The sequence below is a fragment of the Monopterus albus genome, unplaced genomic scaffold (genome assembly GCF_001952655.1).
Source record: "Monopterus albus unplaced genomic scaffold, M_albus_1.0 scaffold143.1, whole genome shotgun sequence".
Lineage (NCBI taxonomy): Eukaryota > Metazoa > Chordata > Actinopteri > Synbranchiformes > Synbranchidae > Monopterus > Monopterus albus.
The window spans coordinates 179,240-194,147 of NW_018128023.1; the positions used below are offsets into that span (position 1 = coordinate 179,240).

General features: G+C 39.5%; 1 protein-coding gene across 3 annotated transcripts in view; it reads left to right on the forward strand.

The window, feature by feature from the left end:
- The window catches only part of vps50 (VPS50 subunit of EARP/GARPII complex), a 101,952-nt gene that overhangs the window by 61,561 nt on the left and 25,483 nt on the right, over positions 1 to 14,908 (forward strand). Inside the window, exons 17-24 of one of the 3 annotated variants that reach the window (XM_020614220.1) lie at positions 245 to 335; positions 1,264 to 1,449; positions 4,144 to 4,262; positions 5,573 to 5,679; positions 6,549 to 6,670; positions 9,353 to 9,430; positions 9,846 to 9,926; positions 11,752 to 12,087. In XM_020614220.1, coding sequence (XP_020469876.1) covers positions 245 to 335; positions 1,264 to 1,449; positions 4,144 to 4,262; positions 5,573 to 5,679; positions 6,549 to 6,670; positions 9,353 to 9,430; positions 9,846 to 9,926; positions 11,752 to 11,865 — 898 coding nt within the window. In that variant the 3' untranslated portion in view covers positions 11,866 to 12,087. Of the gene's footprint in view, positions 1 to 244; positions 336 to 1,263; positions 1,450 to 4,143; positions 4,263 to 5,572; positions 5,680 to 6,548; positions 6,671 to 9,352; positions 9,431 to 9,845; positions 9,927 to 11,751; positions 12,088 to 14,908 lie in introns of those variants that run through there. The other 2 variants (XM_020614218.1, XM_020614219.1) reach the window with 2 other exon arrangements.

Here is a 14,908-nt window from a genome sequence, read left to right on the forward strand (position 1 = left end):
AAAGTTTATGGAGTGTGCTACAGTATGTTAGAGTCAACAGTGAGTCTTTCCTCTTTCTTGCCTGTGGTCGACATCCTTTCACTTCTAATACTTCAGACACCTTCAAGACAAGTAACAAGGGTTTCTGCAGTGTTTGAAGTCAGTACTGACATTTCACAGAGAAAGTCATTAATAGACAGGTGTTGACTACTTCCTCATGTTTTTTTCTATCTCCATGCCCCTTCGCCTGTTCTCAACCCCACAGGGCACGACTGGAAGAACTGAGGATGTTTCTAGAAAATGAAACATGGGAACTGTGTCCAGTGAAGTCTAACTTTAACATTGCCCAGCTCCATGTGAGTAAGAAACACAGCTCTGAGGCCAGAAAATGAGGCACAGATGCATTCATTTATTTCGCACTCATCGCCCAGCCTCACCTTTGATAAATTTGCATAAGAATATGAAACACAAGGGATACTGCTCAGTGATTTTTGTGTGTGTTGCCCATGCAAGTGTTTCAGCCTGTGTACCCACATAGGAGTGAAGTTCACAGCACAGCATGCTGTGGTCCCTTGCAGCATGCATGTTACAGGATTTAATTTCTCATGAGAAACAGTTAAAAATACAACCCATAATATCAAAACCTAATGTAGATCATGTACTGTCACTACCAAATTGATGCTGGAATCTCATTGATACATACTGTAAGCAGCTCAAAAATAGATAATTTTGCTTACTGTAGGTTCAACTCAATGGGAAGGAAGAGACATCAGAAAGACAAATTGAGTTAATTCAACATCTGGTTTTTCATTTCCATACATCTTGTTTTCTCCTTCATGCCTGTCCTGCTTGAGCACATTCTGCAACAAACACACATGCAAAGTAATGTTGATAATAAACCCACTGGCATGAACATTTTCTCTGTGTACATTACTGTATGGTAACCAGCCATATACCACTGTCATTACAGAATGATTGATGGATTTTTGGGTTCCAACATGTACAACAGTTTGTTGTACTTGCCAGCACACTGCTTTTGCTGTGTCTGTAATACTTATTGTGGTTTTCTAAGATGAGTGAAATTTGGTTAATAGGTCAATTTTTGAAACGCTCAGCTTCCAAAATGATTAAATTATTTTATGTAGATTATATTAAATCCCAAACCCCTTTTCTCCATTTACTTTTTTTTATTATATTAAATCCCAAACCCCTTTTCTCCATTTACTTTTTTTATTTGTCTTCACCAAAGCTAAGCAGCTTTCTGTGCCATTTTTTCCAATCCAGGAGTTTAGGTTTATGGGCCAGTGTCGGTCTCCGTCTGTTTCCCCAAGCAGACAGGCTGCATCCTTGACCAGTCCGGCCGAGAAGGAGTTGTCTCTGTTCCAGGAGTACCTTCAGGAGGGTAACCCATTTGAGATGCACATTGAGCACAAAGAGGAGGAGTCAGAGGATGTGCTGGCATCTAATGGGGTAAATGCCATTGAAAGCCAGTTTCAAACATATGGTTTCATCTGGTGCTCACTTACTGTAATGGTTTGGAAGTAGTTGTATTAGTATGAAATGTGTGTTTCACAGTCAGTTCAAAACAAACATTTTAATTTAATTTAAAGGGTGTGCAGCTACATCTTCAGGTCCTGCCACTTTGCCACCAGTTAGATACACCTGCTTACATGCAAATTAACAAGGCTGCTGAGGTAAAACGGCAACCAAGTTAACAAATAGACAAGGCGATTAATTGGGTTATGATCACTGTGGGTCATTAAGTGGCTTACAGCGACCCTCAAACTGTCGTCACCAGACTTGTTTAGGTAGTATAGGGCCAGCAGTGCAGAACCTGCCATGATTATGATAGCACTTTGGCACATTGTCTGACATGTAATTTAAACGGTTAAATAAGAAGGGAATCTGTGGGGAGCCCCATCACAGGCCAGTGATAAATTCGAGAGTAGAACTGTATGTAATAATGTAGTATCTTTGTCATGTTTGGGTCCTCATCCACCAAGAATCAGTTTTCCTCAGTGCAGAAATACTTCCTAGTGTGTCTATTTTAGTGTATAATTTAGTATCTAGCCCTCCAATATTGGAATCCTTTTTATTTCTTAGGAGCAAATTTTCTGCTCCATGTTTTTATTAAATATAAATAGGCAGCATTTTACCTTAAAGGAAGTGTTTTGTTGTTGGCAGGTACGATGCCATTCATTTTTGCTGGCAGCATGTGTTGCTGAGTAAAACTACTAGGTCTGCCACTTTGGTGCCATACATAATTGACAAAGAAGACAAATCACCATTCTCCTTCTTTAAGAGCATATTTTACTGTATATCTTTTGGTATTGTCTGTGCAGCTGCATCTTCAAAACCAGAAGACCAACCTAGCTTGACCTGGAGAGGGAGAACTGGGTTCTTATGTTGTCCCCCAACCAAAAGCAAACACTTCTGGTAGCCTGACAAATGTGAAAACTTAATGGATGTCTCATGTACCATTATAGTAAAGGACAAATTGTGGCTGCAGCAGAATCAATAAACATTACAATGACGAATATACAGTCCAGTATACTGTGTGTTACTAGTGTTAGCAGCTATGCTAGTCTTAAATAAAATGCTCATTCTATGCTGCAAATGCTCATCGCAGCATAGATGTCAGTGGGGCATAGATGCCTATTTTACAGTCTTGGTTAGCAGTACTGCAGCTGAAGGACAGGCATGAACAGCATGAACCTCTCAGGTGTAGGCTCATACGGATCTGCTTTTGTATTCTGTTTTATGTCATAAAATGTGAAATAACTTCTGTGTGTAGAGTGTAACTGGTGTGCTCACTCAAACATTCAGAACTTTGGAAATGCCCTCTTCTAGAGCACGCCACCAAATGAATCACAGAGGTTTACAGAGAGTTTCTTGGACTTCATGTCCTGACATGCAGTGTGAATTGTGGCGTGTCTTAGGTGTATGTCTTTCTAAACTATGTCCACTGAAGTCAGGTGGCTACAGATGGACTCAAGTCATGTTCTAGACATATCTCTCAAGGATAATTAAGGCAAAGGAGATACACTGGACCACAGGTCGGAGTGCCACAGCAAAGGATCTGAATACTTTGTAAATGTGAGATTTTTGTTTTAGATTTGTAATAAATTTCTAAAAACACATTTTCACTTGGTCATTATGACTTACTGAATGTGGATTGATGGGCAAAAATGGCATTTTTATCAAATTAAAATTCAAAACTTTAAAAACTGCTAACTCTCAAAAGGCACTTCTTAGCTTTGATTGCAAACTGAATTGGAGTGACACTACAAGATGGTGAGAAGAAAACAGATTTTATCTTTATCGAGCCTTCCACAGGGCTTATCCAGAAGTGTAACTATAGCATTGATATGGTCGCCCAGAAAATATTCACTAACACTGAAATACACATGCTGCACCAATGACTAGTATAAAGTCCAAATCTGTTTACTTCCAGGCTTAATTGAAGAATGGAACAGTATATCTCTGCACTGGTGGACCAACATATACTTTTTTTATATGGATATTTTTTAGGCTCAACATCAAAAGCAATATTGCTATTTATAACTTACTGGGATTACCAAAGCCCTGGCTTGCTTTGTTTTTCAGCTTGTAACCTTTTGATATGGCTCCTGTCTTGCTTGAACTTGCACTTAAGGACAGGTCTTATTTCAGGGGAGATTTAACCGAGCTCTCTTCTGAGAGGCCGATTCATTTTCTGCTTTCCCACCTCAAGCCTGTCATCTTATGGTTCTGCACACATCAGGGCCAAAAGCTGCTTATGTTACTTTTTTGTTTTCAGTTAACTTTTAGATCATTTAATATCAGCATTTTAACATTGTTTCTTTTTTACACTGTTTTGCTCTTGAGTAGCTAGTGTGTACTTTGTGTTACTGTAAAACTTCCATAATCAGCAGCCCCCCCCCCACAACTGATGAGCGTGTTATAATAGCATGCCAGTTGTTTTTTTAAATCCATTTTACTGACTTCATTACTGTAAAACTTCCATAATCGGCAGCCCCCCCCACAACTGATGAGCGTGTTATAATAGCATGCAAGTTGTTTTTTTTTATCCATTTTACTGACTTCATTTGTACTGTATTTCTTATTTGCACCGGCTGTTTGGCCATGACCTCCATCTGATTTTTCTCTTCCCCATTTCTCAAGTACGAGTCAGATGAGCTGGAGAAAAGTGTGTATCAGGACTACGACAGCGACAGTGATGTCCCTGAGGAGCTCAAGCAAGACTACGTAGATGAGCAGACGGGTGATGCCCCTCTCAAGAGGTCCGTTCCAAAACAAATAGTTTTACGCCTGTTACGACACATGGCTCAGGGGATGACAAGTGAAGTTAGGAGTTCTGCCCAGGTGTCCATCATTTCTACCTCCTGCCAAATATATGAAAGGAAGTGAACATGAACAACAACCCATGTTAATCACACACAAAACAAAGTTATCTATCCTTGAATCTTTCTTTCGGAGATTCTAAAAGGATGCAAGGTCATGCATTACACCATGATATATGCATTTAGCAGTGATAATTTTAGTTCATCTCTGCCTACTAAGTAGATAAAGCTTGTATAAAGGTTTTTGACTACCCATGAAAAATAGTTTTTTCCCACCTCTGCCTATGTGCTTGCTGAATATTGAAAGATTAGTCACTTTTTAATAACAGCGCAGGCAGCCGTGCACTCCTCTGCACCTTGTACAATAGGATTCATTTTCAATTGAAAAAGAATTTTGAATGCCATTTAGGAAAATTCTGTAGTCCTATAATTAATGCAAACAATAATCATCTTATCATATTGTAGCTGTCATTATTAGGTCCTCTCAGACTCATGAGGTGAGCTTTATAAGTAACTACATAATTTAGATGCTTTAATGCAGCGTGATGGAGTTATTAAATTCCTAACCCTCTTTGTTAATTTTGGAGAGTCTTTGTCAGGAAACCTACTGTGCAATATGTTTATTTAGAGGACTGAATTATTAAGAATCTGGGATTGTGTTTGTAGGTGCATCTCTTGAGAGCTGATGTTAAATTTTAGGATTTGCACAGGAAACAAGACATCCAATACTTTTACTGATTCAGTAGCTCCTCATTACACAGGTATTGTTATCAATCATCATTTCCTGTCATGGTTAGTGTTGTCTCATTATTTCTTAGGCCTGACATGTCTCCCTCACCACATTTCCTATTTCTTTCCATGTGTGTATTAACTTAACATTAGACTGTAGTCACTAAAATACTATTTTAATATTCTTACTAGCAGGAATCACTAATGGTTAATTATTGAATGGGCCACATGGTCACATGGCCCATGTCATGATTGCAGGCTAATGTAGCTCAAAGACCAGTGTCAGGCTTCTGGTGCTCCAGGATCACCAATTGATGTCTGGGGTCCTTCTGTGTCTCCTGCATTGTGTAATGGCTTTTGATTGATCAATTACAAGACTCTGACTCAGTAAGGTTTTGAATACGTCTGATCATTGCAGTGGATTAGCAATTACGCATTAGCAACACATATTACTGAGTCTCTTTGAATCTCGTGATTGTGTCCTACTTTCGTTTTTCACCCCCACTTCCTGTACACATCAGTGTGTCCCGAGAGACCATAAGAAGCAAGAAGAGGTCAGACTACAGTCTTAATAAGACCAACGCACCGATCCTCACCAACACCACCCTCAACGTCATCCGGCTAGTCGGTGAGTCTGACACACACGTACACAGTCTAACACTTGCCTAGACTTGGCCACAGCAGGCGTCCTCTCTGGCCTGTTGAGGTTTATTCACCAGTTAAGCTTAGTAGCTGTGTTAAAAGGAATTAGACTAGTCTGCTATCTTTCCAGTGTGGACCTATGACTGAATATATCATTTGTTATATTAATTCATTTAATACTTGGGGCTGACACAGATTCATAACATATCAAACAATAAATGATTTCTTCTTACAAGTTGTTTTCGGTAGAAATGTGTGTCCCTTCTCTGTTCATACTTAAGAACCTCCATGCACATATAGATCAGAATAAAACAGATATTTTTATTTTGTCTTTTTTCACACAATAGGTAATATTGATTTAGATCCATGTGTTATGATGTTAGATTTAACTTCTAATCCAGCCTGTGTATGTTTTTCATGGAGTTAGATTGCTGTCTGAGTTTTGGTGTAGAATTCAAGAGAGAATATAAAATGAAAGTGTGTGAGAAACCGTGCTCTCTGTGGCAAAGCCAGCTAGACTGGGTTTATATCTACTGTATGTTTCCCCCTCCACTCATGAGTTCTGAGTCAGCAGTAACCTTTTTACAGACCTGTTGCTTTGACCTTATTGTTTTTGCTACCTTCTTGTGAAGTTAAATCATTTCCCTCAAGGGCACCATTCAGTACTACTTAAAAGCAACATGTCATTCAGTATAAACTGAAACAAGTGTGAAAAACTCAATATTAAAAAAAAAAAGATACATAAAAACAAACACAAACTGGGTGCCCCCTGTGTCACACTTTGACACACATTCAGCCTGTCCAGCTGACCCAATCTCCTGGTAACTGTCATGTTGTCATGTCCTTTCTGTACAGGAAAGTATATGCAGATGATGAACATCCTGAAGCCAATCGCCTTCGATGTCATCCACTGTGTGTCGCAGCTCTTCGACTACTACCTGTATGCTGTTTACACCTTCTTTGGACGCAATGACATGGTATGGTATATCTGAGCCTGGCTACTCTTTGACTACACAATGTACTGTATATTTATGTTGGAAGTGGTAAAGCCACACTAAATTCTGGAATGGGAAAAACACAGCTGCATTGGGCTGTATTGGCTGAAAATGTGAGGCTCTTCTGACAACCCTTGAAATCACAGTTGAGTGTGGTTAAGTGACCACACACAGCTGTGACTTATCATAGTACTACAGTGCCATGGTACATCATTTGTGACTCAGCCCTTTTTTTCTGTTTCAACTGTTCAGATATCAACTCTGCTGCTTTTTACATTTGTGATTGTTTCCACTGTGATTGTACTGTAAAATAGATGGAATTACCCTATTTTGTGACTACTACTTTATGGAGCTTAGTTAAATTTACCTCTTTTGCATTGCAGGCAAAGTGTTATAAGAGAATTGCCTGCCTTCATTTTTGAATTTTTTAATCTATTAGATAATATACACTAAGATAAGGACTAACCACTGCTTCCATCTTTTTCTTATTTCTGTCTGTCTCACAGTAACAATTTCTGCTGAACAATTACAGTGAGGTTACAGCTTGCAAGCCTGGTCTTACTCACTGCATCTACAGACTAACATCTCATTTATATTGTGCCTCACAAAGAGAGAAAACAGCATTTGTGATAGCACCTTCCTCAGGGAAGTGCTATTGATAGCAGCAAAATGACTTCTGTCCGGTCGAGGTGGAAGAGATAAAGAGGATGAATGATCCATGATGGTCTAATATAGATTATTTGCGTGTGTGTGTGTTTCCAGGAGAGATGTGGGAAGGTGATGTGCTCATTGTGACTTGCAGCTTGTCAAGGGGTCCCTATTATGTTTGTCTTAGTCTGACCACTGTAGGCCCATGCACAGTATGAGGGTGTGTTTCTGTCACTATATGTCTTGTCTTAAACGGTTGTCCTTTTTTGTGCTATGTCCTTAATGTTACATGTTCTGCTCCTTTCACATGCAATAGCATAGCTTTTCTTTCATCCCTCCATCTTTTTTCCAACTTCTTCCATACAGATCACTATCTCTCTGTCTGCATCTCTCTCAGACTCTCACTTTCTTTTTCCCCCACTGTACCTCTAGTCCTCATGAACCCACCCATTTCATTAATGGGCTCACTCAGAGGTACCTACAACGAAATGCTAATGTGTCCATGAATATTTAAAAAGTTCCTGGAAATTGCTATGCACAAATACTGGTGCTGTGACCTAGGCTCTGCTCTCTTTACGCCTCTTGAATCAAGATGAAGCTACTCGACTTGTCTGCTTGCAGAGTAATGGGCGGCATTAATATTCAGAGGGGTAAATACCTCCATTATCTGCGCATATCGGCCCTGTCAAGTCAAGCAGTACTATTGACTCTGTCCCACGTATGCTAAAGATGCATTAAGTGCTGAGCTCACAGATTCTCCATTGCCATTACCATCCACTCTTTCAGTTGCTGGCAGCAGGAGAGGCAGATTTACAAACAGTTTTTTGGAAAACCGATTAATGTTTCAAAATTATGGAAATCTGTGCCCTCAGAGAGACAATCTTATTTGGGTTTTTATTCTAGGAATAGACAGAAGAAAGATGTAGTGAGGAGAAGAGAGCAAGATGGAGAGAGAGATGAAAATTGAACTTAAAGGTGGAGGGAAGATAAAGATGGAAAATTATGTACTGAGTCAGTCTGTTTTTCAATATGGTGGCAAAAAGAGAGTAGGAAGCTGATTACCAAAACAATGAAGACGAAAACAGGTGCTGAAACAGATCTGCACAGAGAAAAGCAAAGAGAAAGCAGATCAGGAAAGTATCTGGCACTTGAATAGATTGCTTCTCTGAAAAATGAGCAACAATGCAAGAAATAGTTCTTTTTCACTCTTGACTCCTGCTGACAGCTCTTCATACTGGATGTTATTCAGCTTGCAGCCACTTATTTTTTAACCTATGACCTTGAATAAAAATCCCTTTACTGTCAGAACTGGATTATAGCTTCTTTCAACCAATTGTGAACCTAGATGAATTAAGATTTAATCTAATCTAGGTTATCATATAGTTGGAGTTACTGTTGCCCCCTGCAATCTAAGGGGATTTAACTTTGACTGACTACTATAAAGTTGCAGGACTTAAAAGAAACTAATTAAAAAAGAATGATCAAAATTAAAACAGCAGAGTTCAAGATATCCTGACTTTTAGTCTGTGGTAGGAGTTGTACTCCAAAAACTCCAGATGCTACATTTCCTATAATGCCAATCTCAATAATAAAGTCTTTAGATAACCCTGATGACATCATCAGGGGTTTTATTTGGCAACTCCAAATTTAGTGATACAGAAGGCAGTGTAGTCCTTCCTGTGATGAGTAGACGGAGCTTTATGTGGCAGAGTTCCTTTGTTAAATAATTAAACACTGTCTTGCCATTTTATCATGTGCACATCTTTACACTACATTGTAAACGGGCCTCTACATGTCAGCTGTGGTACTGTGGAGACAGACAGCTGTCATATTGTTTCCTTGTCTTTTTTTTATGAAGTCAGTTTGACTGTTTATTTTGAGTGGACCACACTGCACAGAGAGTCTGCAGCTTTTTATGTCTTGTCCACTCTGCATATGTTGTTTTTGCATTCAGTTTCTTTTCTTTTAAATTTTGCTTCTTGTTTTTCCTTTGTGCTTTCCATTTGTCCTCCATAGCCTGTCCCAAGCCCATCTTTGCCAACCCATGGTGGCAGAGAGGCGGGAACTGCCAGGGTGGTGGGTCCTGCATGCTTGGTAAGAGTGGAACTGGAAGTGTTACTTTATGATTAGTACACAGGGGTTTGCCTGTTTTGTCAGTCTGGAATACTAGTCAACAGTTGGGGTGTGTTTAATTAAAGCTCTTAAGGTGTGCATTTAGATGTTGAACTTGCTGTGCTTTCACCCTCTCCGCCGCTTGTCTGTCATCTACTTTAACCAGTGTGATTGTCTGATTTTGATGGATGTTCCACTCAGTTACTTCTCCCCCCTCTATTGGATTAGAGCTGAGAAGCAGAAAGTAAAGATTCTCCTGTCTCCGACTATGTGAGATGAGAACAGATGTGGTTGTGCGTGCTTGCCTTCACACTCTGCTGAACTCTGTGTTCTTAAAGAGGAAGGTGTTTCTGCACGGTGCACACACTAACTGTTGTGTATGTGTGTTATTCTACAGTATGAGTCATCTGGTCTGGGCCTTATCAGCAGCAGACTGAGAACCACACTGAACCGGATCCAGGAGAGCCTCATTGACATGGTAAGAGTGTTTCTCTCTTGCTCTACTCTCTGTCTCACTTTCTCTCCTACTCACTGTCTTTCTTGCTCTTTTTATAAAACCATTGCTTGTTACCTCATCGCCTGTCTCATTTCCTGACACAGTCCTGCTCTGCTCTCTCCATTCTATCCCTCCTTTTCCTTCTTTATGCCTCTTCCTCTATTTTGTGTCTGGCCACTCTATCCATCCTAACCATGTATGTGGTCTTTTTGTTGAGAGAGCCCACAGCTGTGTCACCACAAAATGCATTGTGGGTCATCATTATCTGGCCAGTGGTCACTCACACATACACCTTAAGTGCTGACACCAGGCTGGATATGTGTGTTGTTCCATTAGGGCATCGCTGTTCCCATCTGTTATACTACATAGTGACAATTAGTCTGGTGCAGTCCACACTCTTTTTGGCTGATGTATCTTTCTACAGTCTATCTCCTTTATTACACAATGACACAAGTGTCATCTCGCCTTTCATTTGTCTCTGTATGCCTCCGCGTTCTTGGCCTGGGTTCAAAGAAACCACACTTGGACTTTAATCGCACCTTAATCTGCAATATCTCTTTACTATTCCTCCCCTGGACGTGAATATGAATTTCTTTTCAACTTGTTTTTATTGTGTTTAGTAGCAGCACACAATTCTGTCCCTCGAGACTAATTGTGGTCGAAGTGTGAGTGGATGATTCATATTTTCCTGTAGTCATTCTGTCTTAAATGGGATGTGGATACTAAGACTCAGCTTTTATTTATTTAAAACTGTAATCAGTTATTTACAACTTATTATTCTTTACAAGTGTCCAGTTCTGCAGCTCTAGAAACCAGGTGACATTAGTTCAGCTTTTATTTCAGACAAATGTAAAGTCTAGAGCTGGAAAATAAAAAAAAACGTATCCATAGTTACATTAGACTTTTATAATGTGACACAGATTGTGACTTAACTTAACAATATTCACCTGACAATTAAAAAAAAAAAGTATTCCTTTCCCATGATGAAATCCTGAATGTTATTTTTATTTTTCCTTTGAGGCTTTTCTGTCTGTTTCTCTAAGTTTGATCTGTACATTCGCTTACTACAGTATAATGCCACAGACTGGGCTGCAGAACAGACCAATTTGTGCCATTTTGTGGTTTTTCTCTTTGCATGTGAATAACTTTTGCAACTTTAAGAAAAGAGTTCTCAGAAACTCAATCACTGACTTGGACCAAGTCTGAGTTGAGACTGTGATTAATGTATATAATGTATCAGGAATTGTCAGCTAACCGTTATTGCCACTAACAAAATAATGACAAGCTGTCAATGCCATTCTCACCTTTAATGTGTTTCCCATTAGATTATAAGATATATATATTGTATATATATATATATTGTAAGATGAATGGAACTGAAATGTTTTCCAACCAGCATCACATTACTATGAAGAATTAGCAGTTTTCCACAGCAGGGAGCACACAATATCCAAAGCATTTATTCGATATTGCAACATAATTGCATTTCGCTGTGATAGCAGCCCTACCTACTTGACTGCAGCGTTTATAGCTCAGCAGTAACCTGAGGAGAAGGAGAGAAAACAAAAAGAAAAATTAAGTAGGAAGGCAGTGTGAAGAAAACAGAACACACTTAGAAAACCCACAGAAGAATAATGAACTATCAAAACATGTTTTCCAGCCTCAGGGGGCACTACAGCAGCTTTTTACATCTCAGTAATTTTCTGGTTAAATTGAGTCATTGTCAGATGTCAGGCAATCTGCGGCTGACCTGCTGGCTGCTCAGTTTCCTTATGTTAAGAATTTGTTTGTCTTCTGAATTCTTCAGCTGATCAAATGGAAACAGATGGACAAATGGACAGACAAGGTGGAGCCAGGGATAGTGAGCACAGTGTGTGATGCAGTCAGATGTTTGTGGATTTCTTTGAGCACATCCAGGTGACAAATGGATCTAAACCTACACCATGTGCTCGCACACACATGCGTAATCATATGACTGTGTTGTCATCTCAGGCTGCCTGATTAAAAGCTATTTAAAGTCACGTCAGAGGGAGGACACAGCGTCTTGTATTAAAGATGCTTTTCACATGTGCAAAACTATTTTAGATCATCATGATAAATCATTGAATACTGGAAAAATGTCCTATTTACCAAACTTTTTTATCGTCTTTGTCTCACTTTTCTTATGCTCATTTGTATTTTACATAAAGTATATACGTAAGTCTCACAGGTAAACACTGATCTATTAAACATGATGTTCTGTATTGAAAGTGTGTACCTGCTCCTTTTTGTGTATAGTAATTTCCAGAGCTGATGTACATCATCATACAGCCGATGCATTTTTAAAGTGCTACGTAAATAAATTTGATTTGATTAATTAATATCATTTATATCCACTTTCCATGGTTTTAATAAATGTAGTGACATATGGATTATAAATCCTTCTTTAATATACATAGCTTCACCCCATAGTAAAAATGTGCATTTATTCACATAGAGTACACAAATGCAGTCCTTCACCTGCATACAAATACACACACCCACACACTTCAGAGACTGTGGTCGGGTAGACCTCATTTGTAAACAGATTATAAAGTTAATTGCACACTGCATTTCAATTGAGCCGCCGAATCCTTGTGGTTTTCTCCCTCTGATTTGCCGTCGCAACTGTTTGATTCCAAAACCAATGTGGCAGTAATGACTCAAGAGTCCCACGTGCATGGCAGCAAGATTCCATCTCATCTCAGCTCAGGTACAGAGTGGCCTCGGCTTAAACTGGGAGTTCCATGGGGAAAAAAGTAAAAGATCATCCCCTAGTTTACGCTCTATTTCTCTGCCTCTCATATTCTGTGATTACCTTTCTGAAACCCTGTCTCTTGTCTGGGTTTGACAGTTTTAATTTCAAGTTCACTCACTTTTGACTTTGAATATTTCATTTCGAGTGTTTGGAAGGCTGAGAGGCTAGGGAAAATCTTCTGAGAGTGACAGAGATGTAATTGCCTTCCTTAGTGTATGCTATGTTTTTCACATAAAGTGTAATCACCTGCGCTGGCACCCACTCCAGCTCCAAGTTTAAATGTGTCAACTTTACCAGAATGTGAAGCTCTGCATTGGTTTACTTGAAAAGAATCAGCTGTTGTGTAAAATAATGGTTGGTTTAAAATCCTATCTTGGAAAAAAACAACAACAACAATCTCTTGGTGAATTAACTTGGCTAGATGACAGTGCCATATTAGAATAATGCCATGAATCACATTTGTGGTCATATTGTCACTGTGAGAAAGTTCAGCTTTGGCAGCCATGAGAGCCATTGCTGAAGGCAGCACTGTGAAGAGAGCTGATACAGGCTAGCATTTCCAGTGGAGGCTGCCTCTGGTTCATCGTCCTTTCACTTCTCTGTCTAGTCATACCACATGTTATTTAGTATTCCAGTCAGTCATTCAGTTGTTCTTGCTAATTTCCCCAACTCTTTTCCCCTAATTCCTTTGATTTTTTTTCCCACTTTTATTTCCCCTCCTTCCATCTTATCTGTCCGTGATTACACACCTCTCAGCACAAACATCCACTTGTATCATTCCACATAGTTTATTGGTGCATCTGATGGTATATACAATGCTGTGTTATATGTGTATTTATTTTAGCATTCCCCACTGGCCAAGGAATGAAGATCATAAGGAAATTTTATGTTTCATTTCCTTTTTTTTTCTTCTGTTTGATTCAAGTTTTGGAATTTCTGAAATCAACCCACAACTGTATCCAGTAATTTCTGTGTTGGCTCCAGTAATCTGGCAGTCAGGGTCCCTGCAGAAATCTACACAGAACCACACACAAATACAAGCACAGTTCAAACTTTACTCACACAGGTTTGTACAGTAGTCCTACTTACTGTCGTTCCTACATTGACCTGTCTGTCCAACACACTGTATAAGCTTTCTTCCTGCCTGTTTCCTAGTAGCAGGTTGATAATCACTAAATGTGTGCTGTGGTTGTAGTTTGCTCTTCAGGCTTGGCACAGCCAGTACACATTGGCACTAGCTAATGTCACAATGCACACGGGCTACATTTTCTCATCCACACACTATCCACCGAATCCAGTCATTAGTTCAGTGTCCTCTCAGGAGGGCACATCACTGCCCAGGCTGGTGTTTTTGTTGTGGCATGCTGTCTTGCTCTATGAATGGTGCAGCCAGAGGGGAATGTCATTTGACAGGGATTATAGATCATAATTAAGCTCTTTGGTGTGACTGTTTATACTGTAGTCGTCAGGGTATCACAAGTATTGACATTTTGTCGGGGTTTCATTGGAACTCCCGCACACACTTCATTGACAGGTCCAGTTGCAGGTCATGCTTCTTAGCTGTGGTGAAGAGAGTTGATCCCTCTGGATGCAGCTTCTTCTTAGATTCTACCAGTGATTCATCATATCTCCCAGTGTGATAAGCAAAGTTGTATTCATTTACAGTGCCTTGCAAAAGTATTCATACCCCTTGAATTTTTCCATATTTTGTCACATTACAACCACAAACCTAAATGTATTTTATTTGGATTTTATGTGATAGACCAACACAAAGTATCACATAATCGCGAAGTGGAAGGAAAATGATATGTGGTGGTCAAGATTTTTTACAAATAAAAATCTGAAAAGTGTGGCGTGCATATGTATTCAGCCCCCTTTACTCTCATATCCCTAAATAAAATCCAGTGCAACCAACTGCCTTCAGAAGTCACCTAATTAGTCAATAGAGTTCACCTGTGTGTAATACTCCACAAATCTGGCTTTTATGGAAAAGTGACAAGAAGAACGCCATTGTTGAAAGAAAGGAATAAGAAGTCCTGTTTGCAGTTTGCCACAAGCCATGTAGAGGACACAGCAAACATGTGGAAGAAGGTGTTCTGGTCAGATGAGACCAAAACTGAACTTTTTGGTCTACATGCAAAACGCTATGTGTGGCGGAAACCTAACACTGCACATCAACCTGAACACA